Source organism: Sander lucioperca, chromosome 4, assembly GCF_008315115.2.
Source record: "Sander lucioperca isolate FBNREF2018 chromosome 4, SLUC_FBN_1.2, whole genome shotgun sequence".
Classification (NCBI taxonomy): domain Eukaryota; kingdom Metazoa; phylum Chordata; class Actinopteri; order Perciformes; family Percidae; genus Sander; species Sander lucioperca.
The window spans coordinates 16,713,771-16,734,798 of NC_050176.1; the positions used below are offsets into that span (position 1 = coordinate 16,713,771).

Below are 21,028 nucleotides of genomic sequence, written 5' to 3' on the forward strand. Positions count from 1 at the left end.
TAACTAAAATGATAGTTAACATTACTAATTAAACTGAAACAGCTAATGTAAGTCGAAACTGCCTGCAAGCTACTCCTGTACTGTACAGTAATTTGTCTATTATGCGACAGAAAGTCACGTGGTAATGATAGATCATAGATCTATAGTTATAGTCATAACTTACGATTTATCTAATGTAAGTCCTTGCAGTAAATTACCTTTCAATCTTGCAGAGAGCTACAGCATGACACCTTTGTGTTTTGAGTTTTAATGCTGGGGTGAACCTTTTTGCAGTTGGCTATGGATTGTGCCTTTAAATAGTTGACTCAGTTGTCTTATGCTTGTGCTCTGAAATGTTTAATGGGCCCACTAATTAATTATTAATAAAATATATTCAGATCCAGCTTTACAATTAAATTAGAGCCAGATATTTAAGCAAGAGTGTAAATGCTACAACAAAGAGACAAAATGTCATACACAACTCAAAACCATATTAATATATTTTATTCCCATACAAGTATACACTTCAGTAATTAATCCAAATACAAAAAAAACAGGAAATAATTTGTAGCCTCTAGTTCATGTTATGCAAGTAGCTGTGGGTCTTTTGTTTCTTTGTCTTTCAAGTATGTTGAAAATTCAAGTCTGGTTTCTAATCCAGTTGTCACAGTAAGTGTTAAATATGCGTCAAGACACTTTTACAGTAGACTGAGAGCTTGTAACAGTGTGTTAGCAAGTTATCAATGGGTGAGGTTACATATTTTTAAAGTCAGTATAAATAAATTAGACAGTAAAGGCATGAAAATGTGTTGTGAAGAAAAGGAAACAGTACAGATGTGGGTCTCAGACACATAAGGCAGAACTGGATCATCGTCACCATCCAAACTGTGTGACAGTATACATAAGATTGTGTACTGGTACTACATGGTCCCTTTGATCAATTGATCACATTTCTGTGAGTGTCTTGGTTGCTACTTGGGTAAAAAAAAAGAAAAAAGGAGAAGGAGGAATGAGGAGGAGTGTTATGGTTTTATCGCAACCAATCAGAATGTGATTCAAACGCACTCAGACTCTATTTGTCACCTAAAAGAGAGGGGGAGGGGGAGTGTTAGCTGACAGTGTCAGCAGATGTAGCCTGAGTCAGTGTGTGCTACTTTTAGTTTTATTTGGTTGTTGCCACTTCCTCATACATTCCCCCTGTATTCACATATCGAAGAAACACAATTCTTTACTGGTTTATGTACAAATAGTAAACTAAACCGACCATAATAGTGATAAGGTCAGTGATAAGGTTGCATGATACCACATAACTTGTCTTTCAGTAGGCTACGTTAAGTCAGTTGCTTTTCTGTTAGTTGTCATTGTCTGCCTTGATTCACACATTTGCTACTGAGAACTTTTTGACATTTCAGTGTGAATATGAGAATCACTGTGGTCACGTCGTCTCAAGGAGTTTGAAAGAAAGAGCACACCAACACAGACGTTACAATCTCGAATCAGACACACGTCTCACTAATCTCTGTGCCTCGTCCGATCACTCTTGGCTTTGACTCCACTCACGGGACGCTCATTTGCTTTCATACTCTCCGTCTCTTCAGCTCTCGTGGTCCCATCTTCGCAGCCTCTCCTTGTGATGTTCTCGTGCTTTCATTTGTCCAGCAGCGCCTTTGCCAGGTATTGAAGGGTTTCCCTCTCCTCATACAGGTACATTTGGGTATCCCACAGCATGTCCACCAGGATCGCGTCACTCACCTCATCCAGCATCACCTCTTGAGACAACTGGGGACTCAATCTGCACATAAGACAATGAACACAGTGACTTGTAGAGTTTCAAAATACTTTGAAAATAAAACCTGGGTGTTATTCTTGACTCTGAGCTCTGTCCCCACTTTTGGGAAACATCCCAAGAGTTAAACCCTAACTCTTTTTGGAAGATGCCAAAAAGTTGACCCATGCCTTTTGTATTTTCTCACATAGATGACTGTAATGCATTCTGTACTGGATTACCTAAATAAACATTGTTAGGCTGAAACTAAATGTAGTAGCAATAACAAAACCAGCATAAGAGAACATATCATAGCAGTACAAGCGTCATTACACTGGCTATCTGTGACATTTAGGATTGATTTAAAAATTGTTTCACTTATTTTTAAGGCCCTAAATGATTTAGCACCTTCATACCTCTCCCATTTTTTCTCTGTGTACATTCATATCTCCATATCTACACAACTAACCCTAGATAGTAAATTATTATCAGACATACTGGCTATAACGATTAAAAGCCAGGGTCTCAATAGCTAACTTTGATCTTCATATGCATGTTAGGGTAGTGTAATGTGAGTGACAGGTGCCTCAGGCTGTGACAATAACATTCCTATAGATGTTGTTTATAAGTTGTTAATAATGATGTTTAGATGGAAAAACGGAAGAGGGCAGCTTGAGTCAGAGTTACGATAGAGAGCAGCGGTACTGTAGCAGGTTCCAAGTCAACTGACCTGCGGTAGATGGTGTCGATCATTTCACACCAGGCACCGGCTCTGTCCACTGCACAGCCATCAGAGTCGGTACACTGGAGAGAGAGAGAGAGAGAGAGAGAGAGAGAGAGAGAGAGAGAGAGAGATTTTTAAGAATTAGAACCAGAAAGGCTATCGTTATTGGTTATTATGTGCAAAATATCAGGAATATTAAAAGGCTTCACACAAAGTAGAAAAGACAACTCTGAGTGGATGAATTAATATGAACAAAATGTTAGGGATGTCCTGATCAGGTTTTTTTGCCCTCGAGTCCGAGTCATTTGATTTTGAGTATCTACCGATACCGAGTCCCGATCCGATACTTCTATAATAATTCAACTTCATAATACCTCCAGACCGCAGACATACTCGCGCTTTCCGCTTCAAGCTGCTTCCGTGTTCTACTTTGCCGGCATTTAACCAATAGCGTCTCTGCAACAAAGTGATGTCATGCCGCACGCATTGCTGTTTCTGTGTGGAGTCAAAAGGGTCTAACTCTGTGCCACCGCATAACTATAAATGTGTTAAAAAATAATGAGTGATCGGGCCAGATTTCCGATCACGTGATCGGATCTGGACATCCCTACAAAATGTACACTTTGTAGTATTGGATGATTAGCATCTGGCAGTCATTGATTTATCCAAGGAACAAAGTGCTGTGTCACAAACAGATTGAAGCAGGTGCTGTAGCTGTACTCACACAGTCCACCAGCATCTTGCCCAGCTCCTTGGCTCCAAAGATGCTCTTGGCCAGCTCCAGAGGGTTGGAGGGTCGGAAAACATCCACAGAGTTCACCACCACCTGAGGAGGTTTACCTGGAGATACACAGCAGCACAGCTATGATACAAGTCTACAAACAGGGAGGCAGTTAGTTATTCACAATGTCCTGTGTAACTTGTCCTGTGTTGCCATCCATACTGCTGCCCTCCATCTTAAAAAAAAACTATGAAATATAATTTATAGGGCACCTTGGTTAAGTAGCATTTATCTAGGGCTGCACAATTAATCGCAATTCTATCGAAATCGCAATAAGGACTAGTGCAATATCCAAATCGCAGAGGGGACAATATTTGTTAATGGCAAAATATGTGTCAAACCATTCTGAAAGAAGTATTGTGGTGCTGCAAAGATGTCCCGGCCTACAAATCCTATCCTACAGACTACAGAAAACATCTTTGTTTGGTACAGATCCTCGCAAAGATCACAGTATAATCATTTTAATTTCTTTCAATGTTAATCATTTTCAATGAAAATGAGAATAATGATAAAAAAAACGATCCTCCAATATCTTGAATCATATCGCAATCACAATATCAGTCAAATAAATAATAAAATACATTGCCGAAGTCTCAGTTTTTGCCAGGACATTTATTCCACCAACAAAAATGGCTATATGCTTTTCATATAAAATACAAAGTTTATTATTGAATACAAATCTAGTTAAAAACACAGGTTTATTTTTGTGTCATTGAGGGTTGAAGCAAAAGTTCAAGCCAACTGTTGCTCGGACCAGTGACATGACTAAACTGAGGCCCATCTGAGTATAACTTCTCAAAGTATGTCAAAGTGCTAATGAAAGTGTATTTGTTTGGGGAAAAAAATAAATAAAAGTATATGTAAATAAATATATATATATATATATATATATATATATATATATATATATATATATATATATATATATATAGAGAGAGAGAGAGAGAGAGAGAGAGATATATATTTGGATTTATTTAAGTTCACAAGAAGCATAAAATGCAAGTTTTACCATGTTCAGACACAATGAAGTGGCTTACCTGTACCAAGGGAGACCACTATACCCAACTTCTTGATTTCATTTCCATGGCCCTGAGAGGGAGAAGAAGGATGATTAAATGATCTAATAAAAAAATAAAAAAAATTGTTTTAAAAATCCATATAGGTTAGAGACGGAATGTGAACTTAATGGAAGACCAAGAAAGAAGTAAAGATAGAATGCAGCTGTCAGGTTGCCTACCTCTGCTTTTAAAGCTTTATTGTACTGATGGACTTCTGCCATGGCGTCTAGCGTTGGGTTATTGGCCAATAGCCCTCCATCCAAAAAGCGGCCCATTGGTCGGAAGTAAGTGGGGGCGGCGCCGCTGGAGCGGGCAGCTCGCCACACAAGTTGTTCTGGTGTACAGACAGGGATATAAAGGTTTAAAAAAAAAAAAGGCATGAAACTATACTCAGAGACTTTGATTCTGGGTGCAAGCTTAAAGACTCCAATTTGTGAAGAAAATTGTTAACACTCACAAAAGATCTACATTCATCCATGCTGAATAAGCTAACGGCTGAAAACATGTTATTTGCTGCGGTGCTATGAACAGTAAGCATGCGTTTTGTGTGGAATCACATACACAGGACAAGTTTGACATTTTATGATTATTCGCTTTCTTGCTGAGTGTAAGATGAGAACATTGACACTACTTTCATGTCTGTTAAGCCTGAGACACACTGAGGCCGTCGGCCTTCATTTTGGCCGATTTGACGTGTATAATCGGCGGGGCGGGCACTGCAAATGACCCATCTGATTGGTGGAGTGCTAACCCGGAAACGGGGAGCGGAATGAGCGTGACTAGAGTCTCTCAAAATCTGCCAAAAAATCTTTTAAACTGACCTTTGTCGATCTGAAATGAAGACAGATTCAGCAACTGCATGGCCTATTTCTCGCTTAAAATGTTTTCAGAAACACGTTTCGGTGAACTATTTTAGTACAATATGAGATTATATTCTGAACAAGCCTTTGAATTTCCGGAGAAACCAGACCCACGTGACGCGTTTGTCCAATCAGCTGCCGGTTTTCATTTTTGGGCGACAATACAGATTAGCGTCACCTGCTGTTATGGAGACGTATTACAGCTTGTCGCTTCGGTGTGTTCCGAGGCACTTATTTGACCAACTCGGGGAGACTGATCAGTCCAACTGCCTTTTCTGCCGAGGGTCGGCCGTCTGGTCAGTGTGTCTGCAGCTTAAGGGAAGTGTGAAGCTACCAGCAGCAGTCAGCAGTTGGCAGCAGGCTAACTTTGACTGGAAACGGGGGAAACGGTAAGCCTGGATCGGTCCAAAGGTAACAAAATCCACCTACCAACACCTCTAAAGCGGATTAGTTAACACAGTATATGTATCTACTAATGATGTATACAGTATCTTCTCATCAAACTCCTGGCAAGAAAGTGAATAAGCGCATTTACCAAGATGTCAAACTATTCCTTTAAATATGGAAAAAAAAATGGAAATATGTAGGGTGTTGCCCAAAAACTGTGACTGACCAAATTTAAATTGTTGTGAACTTGTTCCTTTCAAATGCCCTTAGTCTCTCACTCACACAGACACACACCTTCATCTGTCACCTTCCTACGCTTTTTGGTCGGCTCCTCTGTGTATCCTACTATCAACACATCCTCATCCTCCCATCCTGCAACAACAACATGGCTGGCACTCAAACAACACAGCAGAACTGGACTTGTTCAGGAATATGATGACATGGAAAGTCAAAAGTAGGTTTTTGCATTCACCCGGTGCCTCGCTTTGCAGGTTTCATTTCCTGAGTGAACTGAGAATGTATTACTCGTGATTACCCAATCCCAGAATGTAAAGCTACCAAGTTTAGGGTTTGCTTACTTTGACTCCATCCAGTGGTAGTATGAATGCACTGCACTACCCCTCCAATACAACACCAGTGAGCACGTTCTCTTAATACATCCATGGTGAGCACTTGTGCAGTAGGCCAACAGAAATAACTGGTGCCATTTTGTTGAAGTACCTTGTGGAGTGATAAGGGGCTTGAAGGTGGCAGTGGTAGCATATGGGGGCACTCTTTGGACGGAGGGAGGGTCGTAGTTTCTGAAGATGTGCAGCTCGCCTGGATGTCTGTCTGCTAGAACACTGGTCACCATCACCCTGTACAGAACCAAATAAATGACGTCATTTTTCTCAAAGTGACCAATCACAGAAAAGGAGTAGGGTATTTAAAGCTGGGGGATTTCATTTTTTACCAACAGCAGAAATAATGAGTATGGGAACTCATTGGCTGAATCTTCCGGGAAAGCTTTAATGTACTGTATGTACGAGTATGGGTTTTATAATTGCGTATTTTTGTGCGGTACCCTAGTGCTGGCTTATACTATCAGCTAACATTAGAGCATTTTACCATTTGCTAGTGAGTATGTCGGAGGAGATTTTCTTTCCTAGAGCCTCTGTATGTATTTCTGCATATTGCATTGTAGACACATTTTACGTCAACGGTTACCTGGGGTATTGAACATCTGTCATCTTGGTGTTCTCTCCAAACTCTTTCTTTAGGAAGTCCTCCAGTGGTGCTGATTCATAAGGTCGGGACCCCTTGAACACCTGCTCCTTCATCCTAAAGTACAGACAGCGCAGGTACTCCATGGACTTACCTACAAACAGAAGAAAAGTCATTGTTGTTTTGATGCTACATACATAAAAACAAACGTGAAAATAAAAAAGGGAAACAAACACACCATGGATTATAGCGAGGGCCAGGATGCCCCCAGTGCTGGTGCCAGCCACCCAGTCAAAGAGCTCTCTGGTTGGCTGACCGGCCTCTCTCTCCAGAGCGATCAACATCTGGATCAACACCAGGCCTTTAATACCTCCACCGTCCAGACATAGCAGTCTGTCCATCCTACAGTGAACAGGATTTTTTCTTAAAAAACAGTGTTTTGTTGTCTTCAGAGCTGCAATATTCCTAATACAAAATATTCAAATATACATAAATAACAATACAAATAACCTCATTGAAGTTTCTTACTCACTTTCTTTTCTCCATTCTGGGGCCATCCACTTCAGATTTGCTCCTGCTCATTGCACTGACTGCAGCCCCCATATACATGATGTCCTCGAACCCTGTCAGCCAATTACAACAGCTATTGATGTGGGGCCAACACATGGCATCAAATGTATGCATAAAGGATGGAAACGGGTAGCACTGGGTTTTCCACAAGCAACATGGGACTTTTACAAAGGAGTGTCTGTGTGTGGTTTCACTGGGGAAAAAAAAAAAAAAAACATCTTTTGTTTGGTCTTTGGTATTTTGAGAAAATTGCACTGGATGAGACCATCAGCTGTCCAAACAGTAAAATGTTCGGTAAATGTTAAAAAAACAAAAAAAAACAAAAAGAATGTGAAAAATGAGAAGAAAAAAAAAAAACAATACACATGAAAACTTGATGAATCAAAGTGAGCAATTTAAATGGAAGAACGGCTGAAACAGAGCACAATGGAGGGAGGCCAGGAGGAGGGATGGCGGTGTTACCTATGCCTGCAGGCTTGGACTTGTCGGAGAAGGGGGGAGGGCTGCCGGGGGAGGGTGGGAGGCACCGCTGGACTCCTACACTACACAGCATGTCCAGCAGTATCTTTCTATTAGGACCTTTCATGTTAACACAAGCGCACACACACACACACACACACACACAAGCAAGCCGACATGTTAGACATGCACACACACAGCACAAGAAGCAGGAAGAGAGATAATGATAGAGAGATAGATGGGAGACGGAGAGAGAGGAAGAGAGAGAAAGAAATCAAGATCATAAGCCAGCTGTTAGCAATTACCATGCATTTTAAAAATCAATAAACGACAGGAAACTCCATTTACCGTTATTTGTCATTTAAAGCATTAAGTGTGTGGTGTCATACACAATCATCTCTATGTGCAGACAACTAATATGCTCATGCAATTATCTCATTTTTTAGTAGAAACACAAATTCAGGAGTAACTGATGCTGATCTTCTATTTAAAAAAAAAAATCAAAGTGAAATTTCAAAATATTTTCCATGCAACTCCATTTAAAGCTTGCACTATATAGTCAGGCATTTCTATCAGCTGCCAGGAACGACAGAAATATCAGTTATCTCTGGCACAGTCACGGCCAAAAGGCATTGAAATACAGACCGGAGAGCTGTATGTGTCAAAGAAACAACTCAACTTTTGGAATTTTACTACCACAATGGGTGGGCCTCTATTGTAGATTTATTTATGCAGAATGCACTAAGTGGCCAGAAAAATAAAAATAAACTGCATTAATGCTATCTTATATGACACAATTAAAAGTAATACGTTTACATTTGTGATTGCGAAATTAATCAACCGGTAATTTCTGAAATAAAGGAGCAACATTTTGTAGCTTTGGTAACTGAAATATGTTTAAATGGCACTCAATTGTAGCACTGCCCTCTACTGTTGAGAAGGTGAACATAGGAATAGTGGGTGAAATATTGGAATTACAACAACTCACAGACCAGATCATGAGTTTTAGTTTATCTTGAATAACTATTTATCTGCTTCCTCTTTGGACTTCTTCTTCTTATCTAATCGTACACTATACGGCAGTAAACTTGCTAATTGCGCCTTTAAAAAAAAGACACTGTGAATGTGTTCTAACAGATGCCGCTTCAGTCACAACACTCTAAGGTAACTGCTAATACACTGCACACATTTATATTTAATTTATATTACTCTAAACCACCTTCTGTTAACTGTACACTACTGTCTACACTGCACTATATTTCTTGTCCTGTCTATACTTTGTATATCACATTGCACCTTTCCGCTCTTTTTGCACTTTTGGTTAGACGCAACCATTAACATGCATTTTGTTGTCTTTGTACTTGTACTCTGCACAATGACAATCAAGTTGAATCTAATCTAATTGGGAAAAAAACAGTCACAAAACAATGTATTAGTTGCAGGAGCTGTAAAGCAGGATTTAAATCAATTGAAACAAGACGCTAAGGATTGATTTGTAATTTTGTAAATCACTCATTACATACCCGACCATTGTCATGCAGTAGCTTTACTGTAGAACACATGCATTTAAATGAGACTACATGTTAACATGTTATAATAAAGTTCAAACTGGCTTGTTAGGTCAAGCATATTAAGTTCCATAAACTCACTACTAGTCTCATTTGCCTCCTCGGTCTCTTCCTTTAATTCATCCTCCATATACTGTACCTCCTTGCCTCCTTACCTCTCATCTCATCTCCTCAGGGTTTAAACCTCTCGCTCCCTTCTCCCTCTCTCTTACCTTTGCTGGTGCGAGCAGCGATGAGTCCAGGTGTTTCTCCCAGGTCGTTGTGGATCTCCACATCAGCCCCGAACACAATCAGAGCTTTGATCAACTCCATGTGGTCCATCTAATGAACAGAGAGTCACGCAAATGGGGATTTCCTTTTCACAGCAAAGTAACAATAAAAAAGGAAAAATACAACTTTAAAAATACTCTGTAGAATGTCCTCAATGTATTAGAGGGTTCAAGCTTTAATGTGAATCCACTTTCATTTTTAAGTAGTTACATAAATAGCACAGTTGCAACAGGAGAACATTGTTTTCCAGTTTTTCCTGTTGATAAAAATCGGAGTTGTGCACCTGTGATTAAACACCAAACAAACAAGAACATCTGCTATTCAAGAAATGTCAGCAAGAACTCATCAAGCGAGAGAGAGAGAGATAACATCTAGTAGTGTAAGCATGCTAGCCATTACAGAGAAGTAGATCTCTGAAGTTTGTTCTTATACTGTAGGTGTGATGCAACCTGATATTCTTATTAGCCAGAATATTAAAACTTCTGCAATCCTTTAGTGGTTTTCCCCCTCTTCTATATACTATGTTGCAACCACTTTGCAAAATCATGACATTTTTCTTTGCTTGAGTGAACATTTCGATTATTACTAATTGATTACCGCTTTTATCTGCAAAATAAGAACAAGACAGAGACGATATCTTTCACGCACGCACGCGCACACACACACACACACACACACACACACACACACACACACACACACACACACACACACACACACACACCTTCATAGCGAGGTGCAGGGCCGTGTTTCCATCCTGGCCCTTCAGGTTGGCGTTCGCTCCGTGGGTGAGCAGCACCATGGCCGCCTCAAAGCGGCCCTTCTTGGTCAGAATATGGAGGGCGCTCTCTCCGGTCTTACTGAGGTAGTTCACTGCACAGCCGTGTTCCAGCAGCAGACGACACATCTGGCAAAGAGAGAGGAAGATTTATTTGAAACGTTAAGTCAGTCTTTATACAATTACTGTTGACATGAATGTCTTGGTTTGGTAGCCCCGAGAACCCAGAGCTAGACAATTACAGGCCACTATCACTGGCTGGGAGCTGTGCCATCAATTTAAGCTGAATTGATGAACTAATGCAAACTCAAATAGCTCATTATGAATTCTAACCACAAAACACATGATAACGATAACGATAATGTTTTTCACCTCAGCAGTTTTGGACCAGTGGAGAGGCGTCCCTCCATACAGAGAGTCCTCAGCCTGGAGCTGGCCTGGGTCCGCTTTGAGGATCTCCTCCACACAGCTGACAGTCAAACACAGAAGAAAAGAGGAATATTTACAATACATTAACTTTAGCACATTATTTAATATCTCTTTAATAAAACAGCGTAGAACCCAAGTTTTATTATTTTGTAATTTTAGAAACAATTTGTCTCTGCCTTTAGCACAAAGAATCTCATTTCTTTCACCTTACTCTGTGGAAAATACATTTCACAACTTCAGCAGTTCTCTATCCAACACAGAGATTCAATTCAGAGGGCCAATATTATTATTAATGCAAAAACTTATATATACATATATATAAATATAGGGCAGTAGTGTAACCTGGGCTACCGTTGATTCAAAACCATATGCTCTGGAGTGTTATTTCAGTGCGGGACAGTAACTTTGGAAACTACATAAGGGTAAAAACACATTCATTTGAACACCTACACTAAAGATTGATTTATACTTCTGCATAAAATCTACGCCGTTGCTACGTACGTAGGGACGTGGAGACACAAACCTACGCCGGACCCTACGCCGTAGCCTGATGTGCACCTCTCGAAAAAATGTAACTACACGTCGCGGCGTCGCACATCGCTCGGCCGCGGCTTGGTAGCGTTGCATTTCCCCTGACTCATTTCCTGGTTCTCCTTCTCCATAAACAACATGAAAAGGAGAGGGTTCACCTTTTCTGCTACAGATTTCCCACCGTGGTCAGAAAACACAGGGGAGACACTTTGTTTCTCTCACTATGACTCTAGAGTCGGTACTCTCTCCGAAGCTAATCGCAGTCACTCTCTCACTTCTCCCTCGCTCTATCACCCACTCCCCACACATGACGGCTCGACGCACACACCAACGCATAAGTATAAATATCAGGCCACTTACTTAGGCTACGGCGATAGCTCTGCGTGGAGCTTCCGCAGAACCATAAATCAAGCTTAAGACTGTTCACAAGCTACAGAAATAATACTACATCATGCAAGTCATCATCCGATCTTTAACGGTAAAGGTACTTTATTGTCACATACGTAGCGAAATTCATTCTCTGCATTTAACCCATCCCTCAAGGGAGCAGTGGGCAGCCATTTACAGCGCCCGGGGACCAACTCCAGATCTGAGCCAGTGCCTTGATCAAGGGCACTGACTGGAGAACCTAGTACATGTTTTTTGATGGTGGATGGTGGATGGTGGAAACCGTAGCACCCGGAGGAAACCCACGCAAACACGGGGAGAACATACAAACTCCACACAGAAAGGCCCGGAACGACCTGGATTCAAACCCAGAACCTTCTTGCTGTGAGGCCACAGTGCTAACCATTGGGCCACCGTGCACTCACCCCTTCTCACTGTACTTCATGGCGCTGTGGATGGGGTAGCCAGCACCACCGACCACGCCACACTTAGCCCCGCCGCCCAACAGAGCTTTGACGGACTCCACGCGTCCCAGACGGCAGGCCACGTGGAGTGGCGTCTCCCCGTTGTTGTTCAGCTCATCCACCCCCGAGCACATCCGCGAGCACATGACCTGAATGAGAGGATGGAGTTACTATGCCGTTTACTACCAGTGTTGGGTGTAACAAAAGTAACGCGTTACAGTAACGTAACTACTTTTTCGGGTAAAAAGTAGTGTAATGCGCTACTACTGAAAATTTGGTAACGAAATGTAGTTCCTTTTTCAATTCGGAGCAAACGTTACTTTTCCCAGGGACAGATTTGACAGCGACACTGCTTTCTCAGCTGCACGCTCACAAGCTCCACACAGGACGTGACAGAGGTTGGTAGCAGAGTAATCATGGCAAGCGAGAAGCAGCCAACGCTAACTTTTGAGAGCGTTTTAAGCTTCGTGGCTTTTTGCTAGACGGCGCTCTGAGCCAGGCAGACACAAAGCTGACAACCTCACAGATGGATGTGGTGGAGATGGCCTCATACATACACGCAGCGGACCGCTGTGGACTTGTGTCGGTTGCACGGACACGCAAGGATTTCCAGAAAAGAGGCTGCATGTGTCTACGACCATCGTGGCTGCGCGACCGGTACAAGTCGATACAGACATTACATAGTATACACTAACACCGTGTAACGCCGATGACCTGCTGATGTGCATTCAACCCGCGCTGGACCCATTCATAATGAATCAGCCGTCACTCTGTGAGTAGAGAATCCAGTCTGCAGTGTAGTTCAGACACTTCACTGATAAACCAGAGATTGGCTTTATGGTCAAAGATAGTTTTTGTATAATTAACTTCAGTCTCTGCCAGAGACCCCTGCTTTTAAAAGTAACGTAAAAGTAACGAGTAAAGTAAAAAGTTACTTTCCATAGGGGGTAACTAAGTAACAGATTACTTTTTTAAGAAGTAACGAGTAACGAGCAAACACTACTTTTTAAAAGTAACTTCCCCAACAATGTTTACTACTATGCTCAATCACTTTTTTGAATTGTGACCTGAAACAGTAGCGCCCTACTTGGGTCAATCAGTTGAAATTTAAGAACACTGAAACACGGTGGTAAGATCATTCTACATGCGTTGTTCAAAATGGGATCAGATGGAAATAAAATGTTGATTTCCCTCCTGCGGACTCTCACCTGGATGATGGCAGGAGTATCCTGCTTGGCGGCACAGTGCATGGGTGTCTCTCCGTTGCGGTCTCTGATGTCGGTGCGAGCCTGGCTTTCCTCCAGCAGCTCCTTCACACACGCCGAGTCGCCACGCTCACATGCCAGGTGCAGCGGCGTCTGACCTGATGCATCCCGAGCATTGATCTGACTGGAGACAGAGAGATGTCGTAACCACACAGGTCGTTCTGCACAGTTTAGCCACTAGATTAATATTATGTATGATTATATGATATGATGTTTTTGGCTTCCAGGCAGCTATTGTTTTCCAAATCATATCACAACTATTTGAGAGTGGAATTACAGAGACTTTAAAGTTGCTTGTGATACATAAGAAAACCACTACAATGAACATTTAGCCCACTTTTTGGGAAAAAGCGATGTGATCATTGTGTGGTAATGCAGATCAAGTTTTTTCTCCTTGTCAGCTGCATGATATGAGGAAAACATCTAATTGCGATTATTTTGACTGATATTGCGATTGCGATATGATGCACGATATTGGAGGGAATGATCATTTTGGTGATTTTTGCAAGGATCTGTACCAAAAGAAGATTTTTTCTTTAGTGTGTAGGATACAATTTCTAGGCCGGGACGTCTCTGCAGCACCACAATACTTCATTCAGAATGGTTTGACACATATTTTGCCTTTAACAAATATTGCACCCCCCTGCGATTTGGATATTGCACTAGTCCATATTGCGATTTCGATGAAATTGCGATTAATTGTGCAGCCCTACTTGTCAGTGCACTGAAGTAACTCCAACGTCCCAGATCTGAGACTTGGCTGCAAACTGCAAGCTTTTCAATCCAAGATAAGACAAAATTTCACTTCACACGTCCTGTTTTATGACGTTCATGTTTCCTCATTGTGTCTTTGAGATTACATTTTCCAACAACGTTTGTAAATGCTTTCTGAAACACTCCCACAAATTGCATGCCTTGTCCTTTAGAGACTGTTAGCAAAACTATAGCAACTAAATATTTCCATTGTGAAAAATTGACATATGTGATACACTGACTATCTCGAGTAGCTTTCAAGTAAATGCAAGTTGATTATCATGCAGTACTGAAGTTAACCAAAATCAACTGCTGCATGGCAAACGAGTAGAGTAATGTCAAGTCTTTTGGAGTTAGTGAGTGAAAATCTGCAAAACCACCACTGTTGTTACGAACTAATTACAAATGCCGGTAGTCCCGATAAATGCGTCCCGATAAATGCCTCTGTAGAACAGGCTTCCACTTATAATACTCTCTTCATTCAGCGTTATCCTACAGCACTTATCTCTGGGCCAACTGCCCAGAGCCAGAACTAGTGCTGAAATTATTAGCTGATTCATCCTTTAGTGAATTGTCAGAAAATTAATCAATGACAATTTTGATAATTCATTTAACAATACAACAATTTAAGTGCTTTATCAAGCAAAACGTTTTTTTTTTGCTGTTTGCAGTTTTTTTTAAATGACATGACTTGACGCTTTTCTCTATTTTTCATCCACCTTCTTGGACTGTTGGCACAGACATTTTAAAACATCATTTTGGACTCTAGGTAAGCATTAGCATTTTTATCAAGCACTTCCAATCTTACCTCTGGACATAGTTATGTTTGAGACACTCTCTCAGGCCTGTCTCCACGGCGATGTGGGCAGAACTCCAGTCCGGGTGGTTGCGGATGCAGTCCACGATTGGCTGGGTGGTCTCAGCCTTCAGAGGCAGTGTCTCATAGAAGGGGCGGAGCTTGAGGGCATATTGGGGGAACCAATTCATGGCGTCCGCCTCTGACGCCACCTGAAACAGCCTGGTTCACACAGTGCAATGATAACCCAGTCACATTCTACCATGAGTGTGGTTATACTGGTACAAATTACAGAAACATATTTTCCTCTACTATGAAATATGATTTGCTGAGTGCCTTTAACTTTAATTTCCTGTTTGCATTTGCTGTAGCCCTTGACTTCAAATGGCATGTTTTGTTCATTGAATGTGACTTTTCAAATTACTTTTTTATTTATTGTATATTAAGCAAAGACACACTCCAGTTTTCTCTTTTGTTTCTCACTACTAATTCTTTTTTTGTAACCCATACATCCACAATCCAAATGTTCAAAGATTTAGACAATTCTCTGCAGACTTAACACAACGGTGGTCAATGTATTTTTAGAATGCTGTTCAGTTCTTAAAACCCTTTTGCTTTTGGTTTCAGTTAAGGCAAACTGTACTGTACCTTCATTGCTTGAACATTGCTTTTCATACTGTATTTATGGCTGAATGACTTGACACTGACTAATTCAAGATAAAGGGCTTTAAACCGGAAAAGCTGACTTGTTGAGTAATGGTGCAGGTCAATAGTGATCTTAGGTAAATCAATAAGATTGTACGTATGCTGAAAACAGTAACCAAATATGCAGGGGCTTAAAAATCTTATCAACATACTTGTGTTCATTTCAGCTGACATTTGCACACTTAACCCCAGCTCAGTGGCTGTATAAGGCTACGTGTGGCCCATATCACACCACTCTCTCTGTCCATTATGAGATCAATACTGACCTTAGAGTCATATTAGGCGTCTCAGGGCACATAAGCAGACAGTCCAATGACTGGCACTGGGTGTTTTTGTACAGGATCATGCGTCCCTCCTCTTTCAGCAGGACTTTGCCTCCTCCACTGTAGTCGGACAATGGGACATCCCTTACCCGGTAGGGGTTGGTGAAGAGGGTTGACACAGAGGACACTGTGTCCAACAGCCGGCCTAGGAACTGCATTGTCACCTGAGAACAAAGAACAGAGGGCTTATGGAGAACTCAGACAATCTGAATTTCTCTGTCTTTGTACTTGTACTCTGCACAATGACAAAGTTGAATCTAATCTAATCTGCAGCACAGTCTCAATGATCTCTAACTGACATAAAGTAGGTTTGGCAGCAGTTGCAGACATGTTTAGCTCTGCCCTCCTTGCTCTACCACAGCCTGTAGGATTGTTGTCAACAAATGAATGATGTATTCTATCCCCAAGACAAGAATTTACCTCTCAAGAGATAGCAACAGGTGTAATATCCCAGATATTACATATTATATGGCTGCTGGCAGTCTCTAATTTTTGGTTAGAGCAGTGAAGTAATAAACTGCACTATAAAAAAACAATTTCCTGTAAGGTGACGTTATAGCTAATTAGGCCTAATTTACACTATCGTTATTACCAGCTGGGTTACCACATTGTTAACGACTCGGGTTAGCAGTCAACTCTCCACTTCCTATTAGCTACACTCCGAGACCTTCTAGTGACGATGCAAATTGAGGCTGGTCCTCATTTAAATAATGAAGAAAGGACTCCATTCATGCTGCTCACGAGTTCTAGTCATTTCGAATCAATTGGACATCATAACGTTACGCGCTAAACAACGAACACTGTCAACGAAGACCCATTTAGTTCATGTTTTTAACATAATTATCCCACATATTTTGAGCATGTAGTTGTTCTGTTAAGTGTAGCTAATCGCATTAACTCGTATACACGCAGTTTAGCTTAGCTGCTATCTGTCCATTCTAATCTTACCTGCTTGCTGTCTTCTGTCTGCGTGGTTGACTTCTGACAGCGACATCAACAACCGTGACGTGCAACCAAACTTGCTGTAAATCATGATTGACGGGAGCTGCTCCAATCAGAGCTCAAGGAACCGACAGTTGCTAGGTTAAAGAGGTGGGGCATAATACATAAAAGATGCTCGTGTTTTCTTCACACTGGTCCCAGAGAGGACCTTTAGAATGATAGAAGTAGCCTATTCAAATTATATTAAAGTAAAGGTAGAAATACCACAGTATAAACATACTATAGAGTTATTCACGCATGTAAAAGTACTCATAATGCAGAGTGGCTACTGTCTGTGTTATTTTATTGACTATATTGGATCAATAGTATTGATGTATTAATATGTAAGCTCTAGGCTACTTTGTTGTTGGTCAATGAAGCTAACTACTTCATATACTTTTGGTAGTTTAAAACAATGGATCATATTTTATAAACTATATGTTTTGAATGTAAAATCAGAGTTTGAGAAGATAAATGTAGTAAAGTGGAAAGCATAATATCTTTCTAAATAGTGAAGTAGAAGTAGAAAGTAGCATAAAATGGAAATACTCAAGTAATGTACAAGTAGGCTACTTCAAAAAGTACAGTCCTTGAGTAAATGTACTAGTAGTAGCCTAACCTTCCACCACTGGTAGTAGCATACATTTTATAATCGTGTCTAAACATCTAAATGTTATTTAACAGTTATATAAACCTTCAAAATCAGTCAATGGAGCAACTTGAGATCCCTGATAGTTGATTGTTTAAAATGAATAAATATAAATAAACAGAAATACATTTCAATTACCTTTGTTCTGCAACACACAAGAAAATAATTTTTAGGAAATCCTTGCTTTATGAAGTTTTAACCAGCTTTAATTTTTACACACAAATAACAAAAACTCATTTGTAGTTTCAAGATTTCAGTTCACATTCTACATTAAAATATGGTAGGGTATGTTTTATAGACATGTTTCATTCAATATATTATCAATATCACTATATTTAAATAATACAAATAAGAAAAATAGAAAACAAAATAAATATCCATCCATTATCTATATACCCAATCCTTTGCAGGGTTACAGGGGGCTGAAACAGCTGTAGGCCTTTTTCACAGAAAACCTTTTGACATGTCACAAAGCGCAGGCATCATGAATAACAGAATTAATGATGGTTAAATTTAATTTAGCCGCTTCAGTTTCAGGGTATACACTACCGGTCAAAAGGTTGGGGTCACTTAGAAATTTCCATTCCATTCCATTATAGACAGAATACCAGCTGAGATCAGTTGCATTGTTTTTTCAACCAGGGCATCAGTTTTCAGATTACATTATGTGCTTACATAATTGTAAAAGGGTTCTCCAATGTTTTCTCAGTTAGCCTTTTAAAATGAAATCAGATTAGTAAACAGAATGTGCCTTTGGAACGTTGGATGAATGGTTGCTGATAATGGACAATGTAGATATTGCATTAATGATCAGCCACCCACTCAGATCAGCTGGTATTTTGTCTATAATGGAGTGGAATGGAAATTTCTGATGTGACAGACTACTTTTGACCGGTAGTGTAGGCCTACAAGTATTGTGCATGATCACTGTCATGGCTTACTGGAACTTGAATAGTGCTTGTGGTGTTTCAACCTTAGCGCTAGGTGTCGCTGTGCGCAATGAATCCAGTTTAGAGTATAAGAAGTGAATGTAGTAGAAGAGAGGAGAAGAGTCGTGGTCCAGATAGACCAAGGGGGTAAGCTTCTTCTCGGACCGCTTAGCTCCTATGGCGCCATTTTGATGCTACCAAGCCATCACCTCCCGTTAGCATTCCATTGACTGCCATTCATTTTGGCGCCACTTTGACAGCGAATAACTTTACATCTGAAGCGTTTAAAGACTTTATTTGTCCATTGTTTATTTCTAAAGAAACACGACAATGTATAAAAGGCTCCATTACCTTGTACGTCACGTTATGGCTCTGTAGTAGGGCTGGGCGTATCGATCTAAATATCGATAGTATCGATACCAAGATGAGTACTGGTATCGGATCGATACTGTCGTGATGAGATCGATACTTTTGTTGCAGTTTCTCTCCGAGTTCATGCGAGCACAGCGTCCGGAGGCGGAGAGCGGAGAGTCAGAACAGTGAGAGAAGCCTGTGATGATTTTTTGTTGTGTTGTTTATATTGTTACTATTCATATTTATACATTGTGGCTTTTGTTTACTTATTTTGCACAACTGACTTTATTTTTCACAGATATCTGTGTGTAATGGAAGGTATTTTTGGTTGTGTTGTTGACTTTGTTATATTTATATTTTGTTATATTATTTTATTATTTTTATACCGTTACATTGTTTTATATTGTTCTAGTTAGTAAATAAAAACATTTAGATTTGCCTAAAATCTTTGTCCTGTGTTTTATCATAATCATAATCAACTAACTAAAGGCAAAATCACAAAATGATTCAATGATAGTGACGTTACAAGTAAAAAGTATCGGTATCGGTATTGGTATCGGCGATACTAGCCCTGTATTTACTTGGTATCGGATCGATACCAAAATTCCCAGTATCGCCCACCCCTACTCCGTAGTAGACGTTTTTTTAAAAATAGGCTAACGATTGTGTCATAACCACGCAACTTACTGTCGCACAGTAGAGGAATTACCGTACAGTACAGGAGAAGCGCGCAGGCAGTTTCGTCTCACATTAGCTGTTTAAGTGTAATTACTAATGTTAACTAGCATTTTAGTTAGCAATAATTAGCCTGTGTCTATGTTATCTCCTTACATATACCTACGCTCTCCGTCTCTGCTAGATTGGGAATGATTGAGATTTCTCTTGTCACAGCTACCAGAAGACTTACAACTTTCAGACACGTTACTCACGGCACATTTACGTCGTCTCTCTCAGTTGGAGGCTGCACAGTGAATAAGTGAATAAGTCATGACAGAGTCGTTATTGTTTTGACACAACATATTGGCGACGAGGATGTCGACTCTGAACCTGAGTCAGCATACACCTTTTCTACAAAATGTCGGGGTGCCGCCGATACCATTCAAGCATGAGGATACGCACTTTTGAGAATTATCTCCAGGCGATGGCTGATGAGGAATTGCTAATCCATTGTTTGGGCGCGGAAGGTCAGAGACTTTTCTACACACTGACGGTTGCTGATAACTAAGAAAGTAAGTACGATACAGCGTTGGCTGCCATTCAGACTTTCTTTACGCCGCAAGTGAACGTCGTAGCTGAAAGATACCGCTTCAGACAACGTGGTCAGCGCCCAGGCCAGACTACGTAACAGGTAGTTACTTCTTTAAAAGAGCTGGCTACGATATGTCAGTTTGGGATAATGGAAGAGGAGATGATTCGGGACCAACTTGTTGAAAAGACGTATTCACCGCGCAGAAAGCACCAGCGGAACTGTTGCACGGCCAACATATGCGCACTAAACTGCATGTGGCAGAATGTCCACTTCCACAAAGCAAACCACTGTCCTCAAGGCAGATCGCAGTCAGTCAGAGAAAAACAAGAAAAAAACCAAGACATACACAGACCACAAGTGAGCTAGGGGCCACAGGTGTGTCCTTCCAGTGTGGGTCATAGTGCCGAGAAAGGCACCTTTAAATAAAATGTATTATTATTATTATTATTATTATTATTATTATTATTATATGTTCGGGTGAAGAAACCTGGCATTCTTCCTCTCTGACAAGTCAAAATGTGTAGGCCCTACTGTGAAAAAACCTGGACAATAAACATATATAAAAACCTAAAAAGTACAATATAAAATAAGAAATAAATAGGCTACACACTACACTTTGTAGACAGTTACAGAAATCTTAAATCATTATCTGGGGTGGGCGGGACAACTCAGGCCCTTAACATTCTAGCTACAGCCCTGGACAGATGTGGGTTTGAAATTAAAACTTAAAATATCATTAGCATTTATAGTTTTCATGTATTTCAGTTCGCATGGCGCCGATTGTCATCAGATAGACATGATGGTGAAAGTA

The 21,028-nt window shown here is 40.5% G+C and overlaps 1 protein-coding gene and 1 long non-coding RNA gene across 8 annotated transcripts; one reads left to right on the forward strand and one right to left on the reverse strand.

Moving 5' to 3' along the window:
- Positions 1 to 467: 467 nt before the first annotated feature.
- On the reverse strand, positions 468 to 17,183 carry pla2g6 (phospholipase A2, group VI (cytosolic, calcium-independent)). Of its 7 annotated transcripts, none has more exons than XM_031289124.2 (19): positions 17,004 to 17,183; positions 15,999 to 16,219; positions 15,040 to 15,249; positions 13,422 to 13,602; positions 12,175 to 12,362; positions 10,775 to 10,871; positions 10,349 to 10,531; positions 9,567 to 9,675; positions 7,790 to 7,906; positions 7,290 to 7,380; positions 6,996 to 7,159; positions 6,761 to 6,911; positions 6,275 to 6,411; positions 5,849 to 5,926; positions 4,487 to 4,641; positions 4,287 to 4,338; positions 3,193 to 3,308; positions 2,475 to 2,548; positions 468 to 1,771 (listed from the first exon to the last, which is right to left on the reverse strand). In XM_031289124.2, the coding sequence occupies exons 2-19, from the start codon at positions 16,211 to 16,213 to the stop codon at positions 1,627 to 1,629; spliced, it is 2,463 nt and encodes an 820-aa protein (XP_031144984.1). In that variant the 5' UTR covers positions 16,214 to 16,219; positions 17,004 to 17,183; the 3' UTR covers positions 468 to 1,626. The 7 variants fall into 7 exon arrangements, with proteins under 7 accessions (XP_031144984.1, XP_035856777.1, XP_035856778.1 ...); XM_036000884.1 differs by having other exon boundaries at positions 6,996 to 7,162; XM_036000885.1 differs by lacking the exon at positions 17,004 to 17,183 and adding an exon at positions 16,476 to 16,981 and having other exon boundaries at positions 6,996 to 7,162.
- LOC116042772 lies at positions 7,353 to 7,629 on the forward strand. The gene is made up of 2 exons (XR_004103311.2): positions 7,353 to 7,456; positions 7,503 to 7,629. It is a non-coding gene; the product is annotated as an uncharacterized LOC116042772 (long non-coding RNA).
- Positions 17,184 to 21,028: the final 3,845 nt, after the last annotated feature.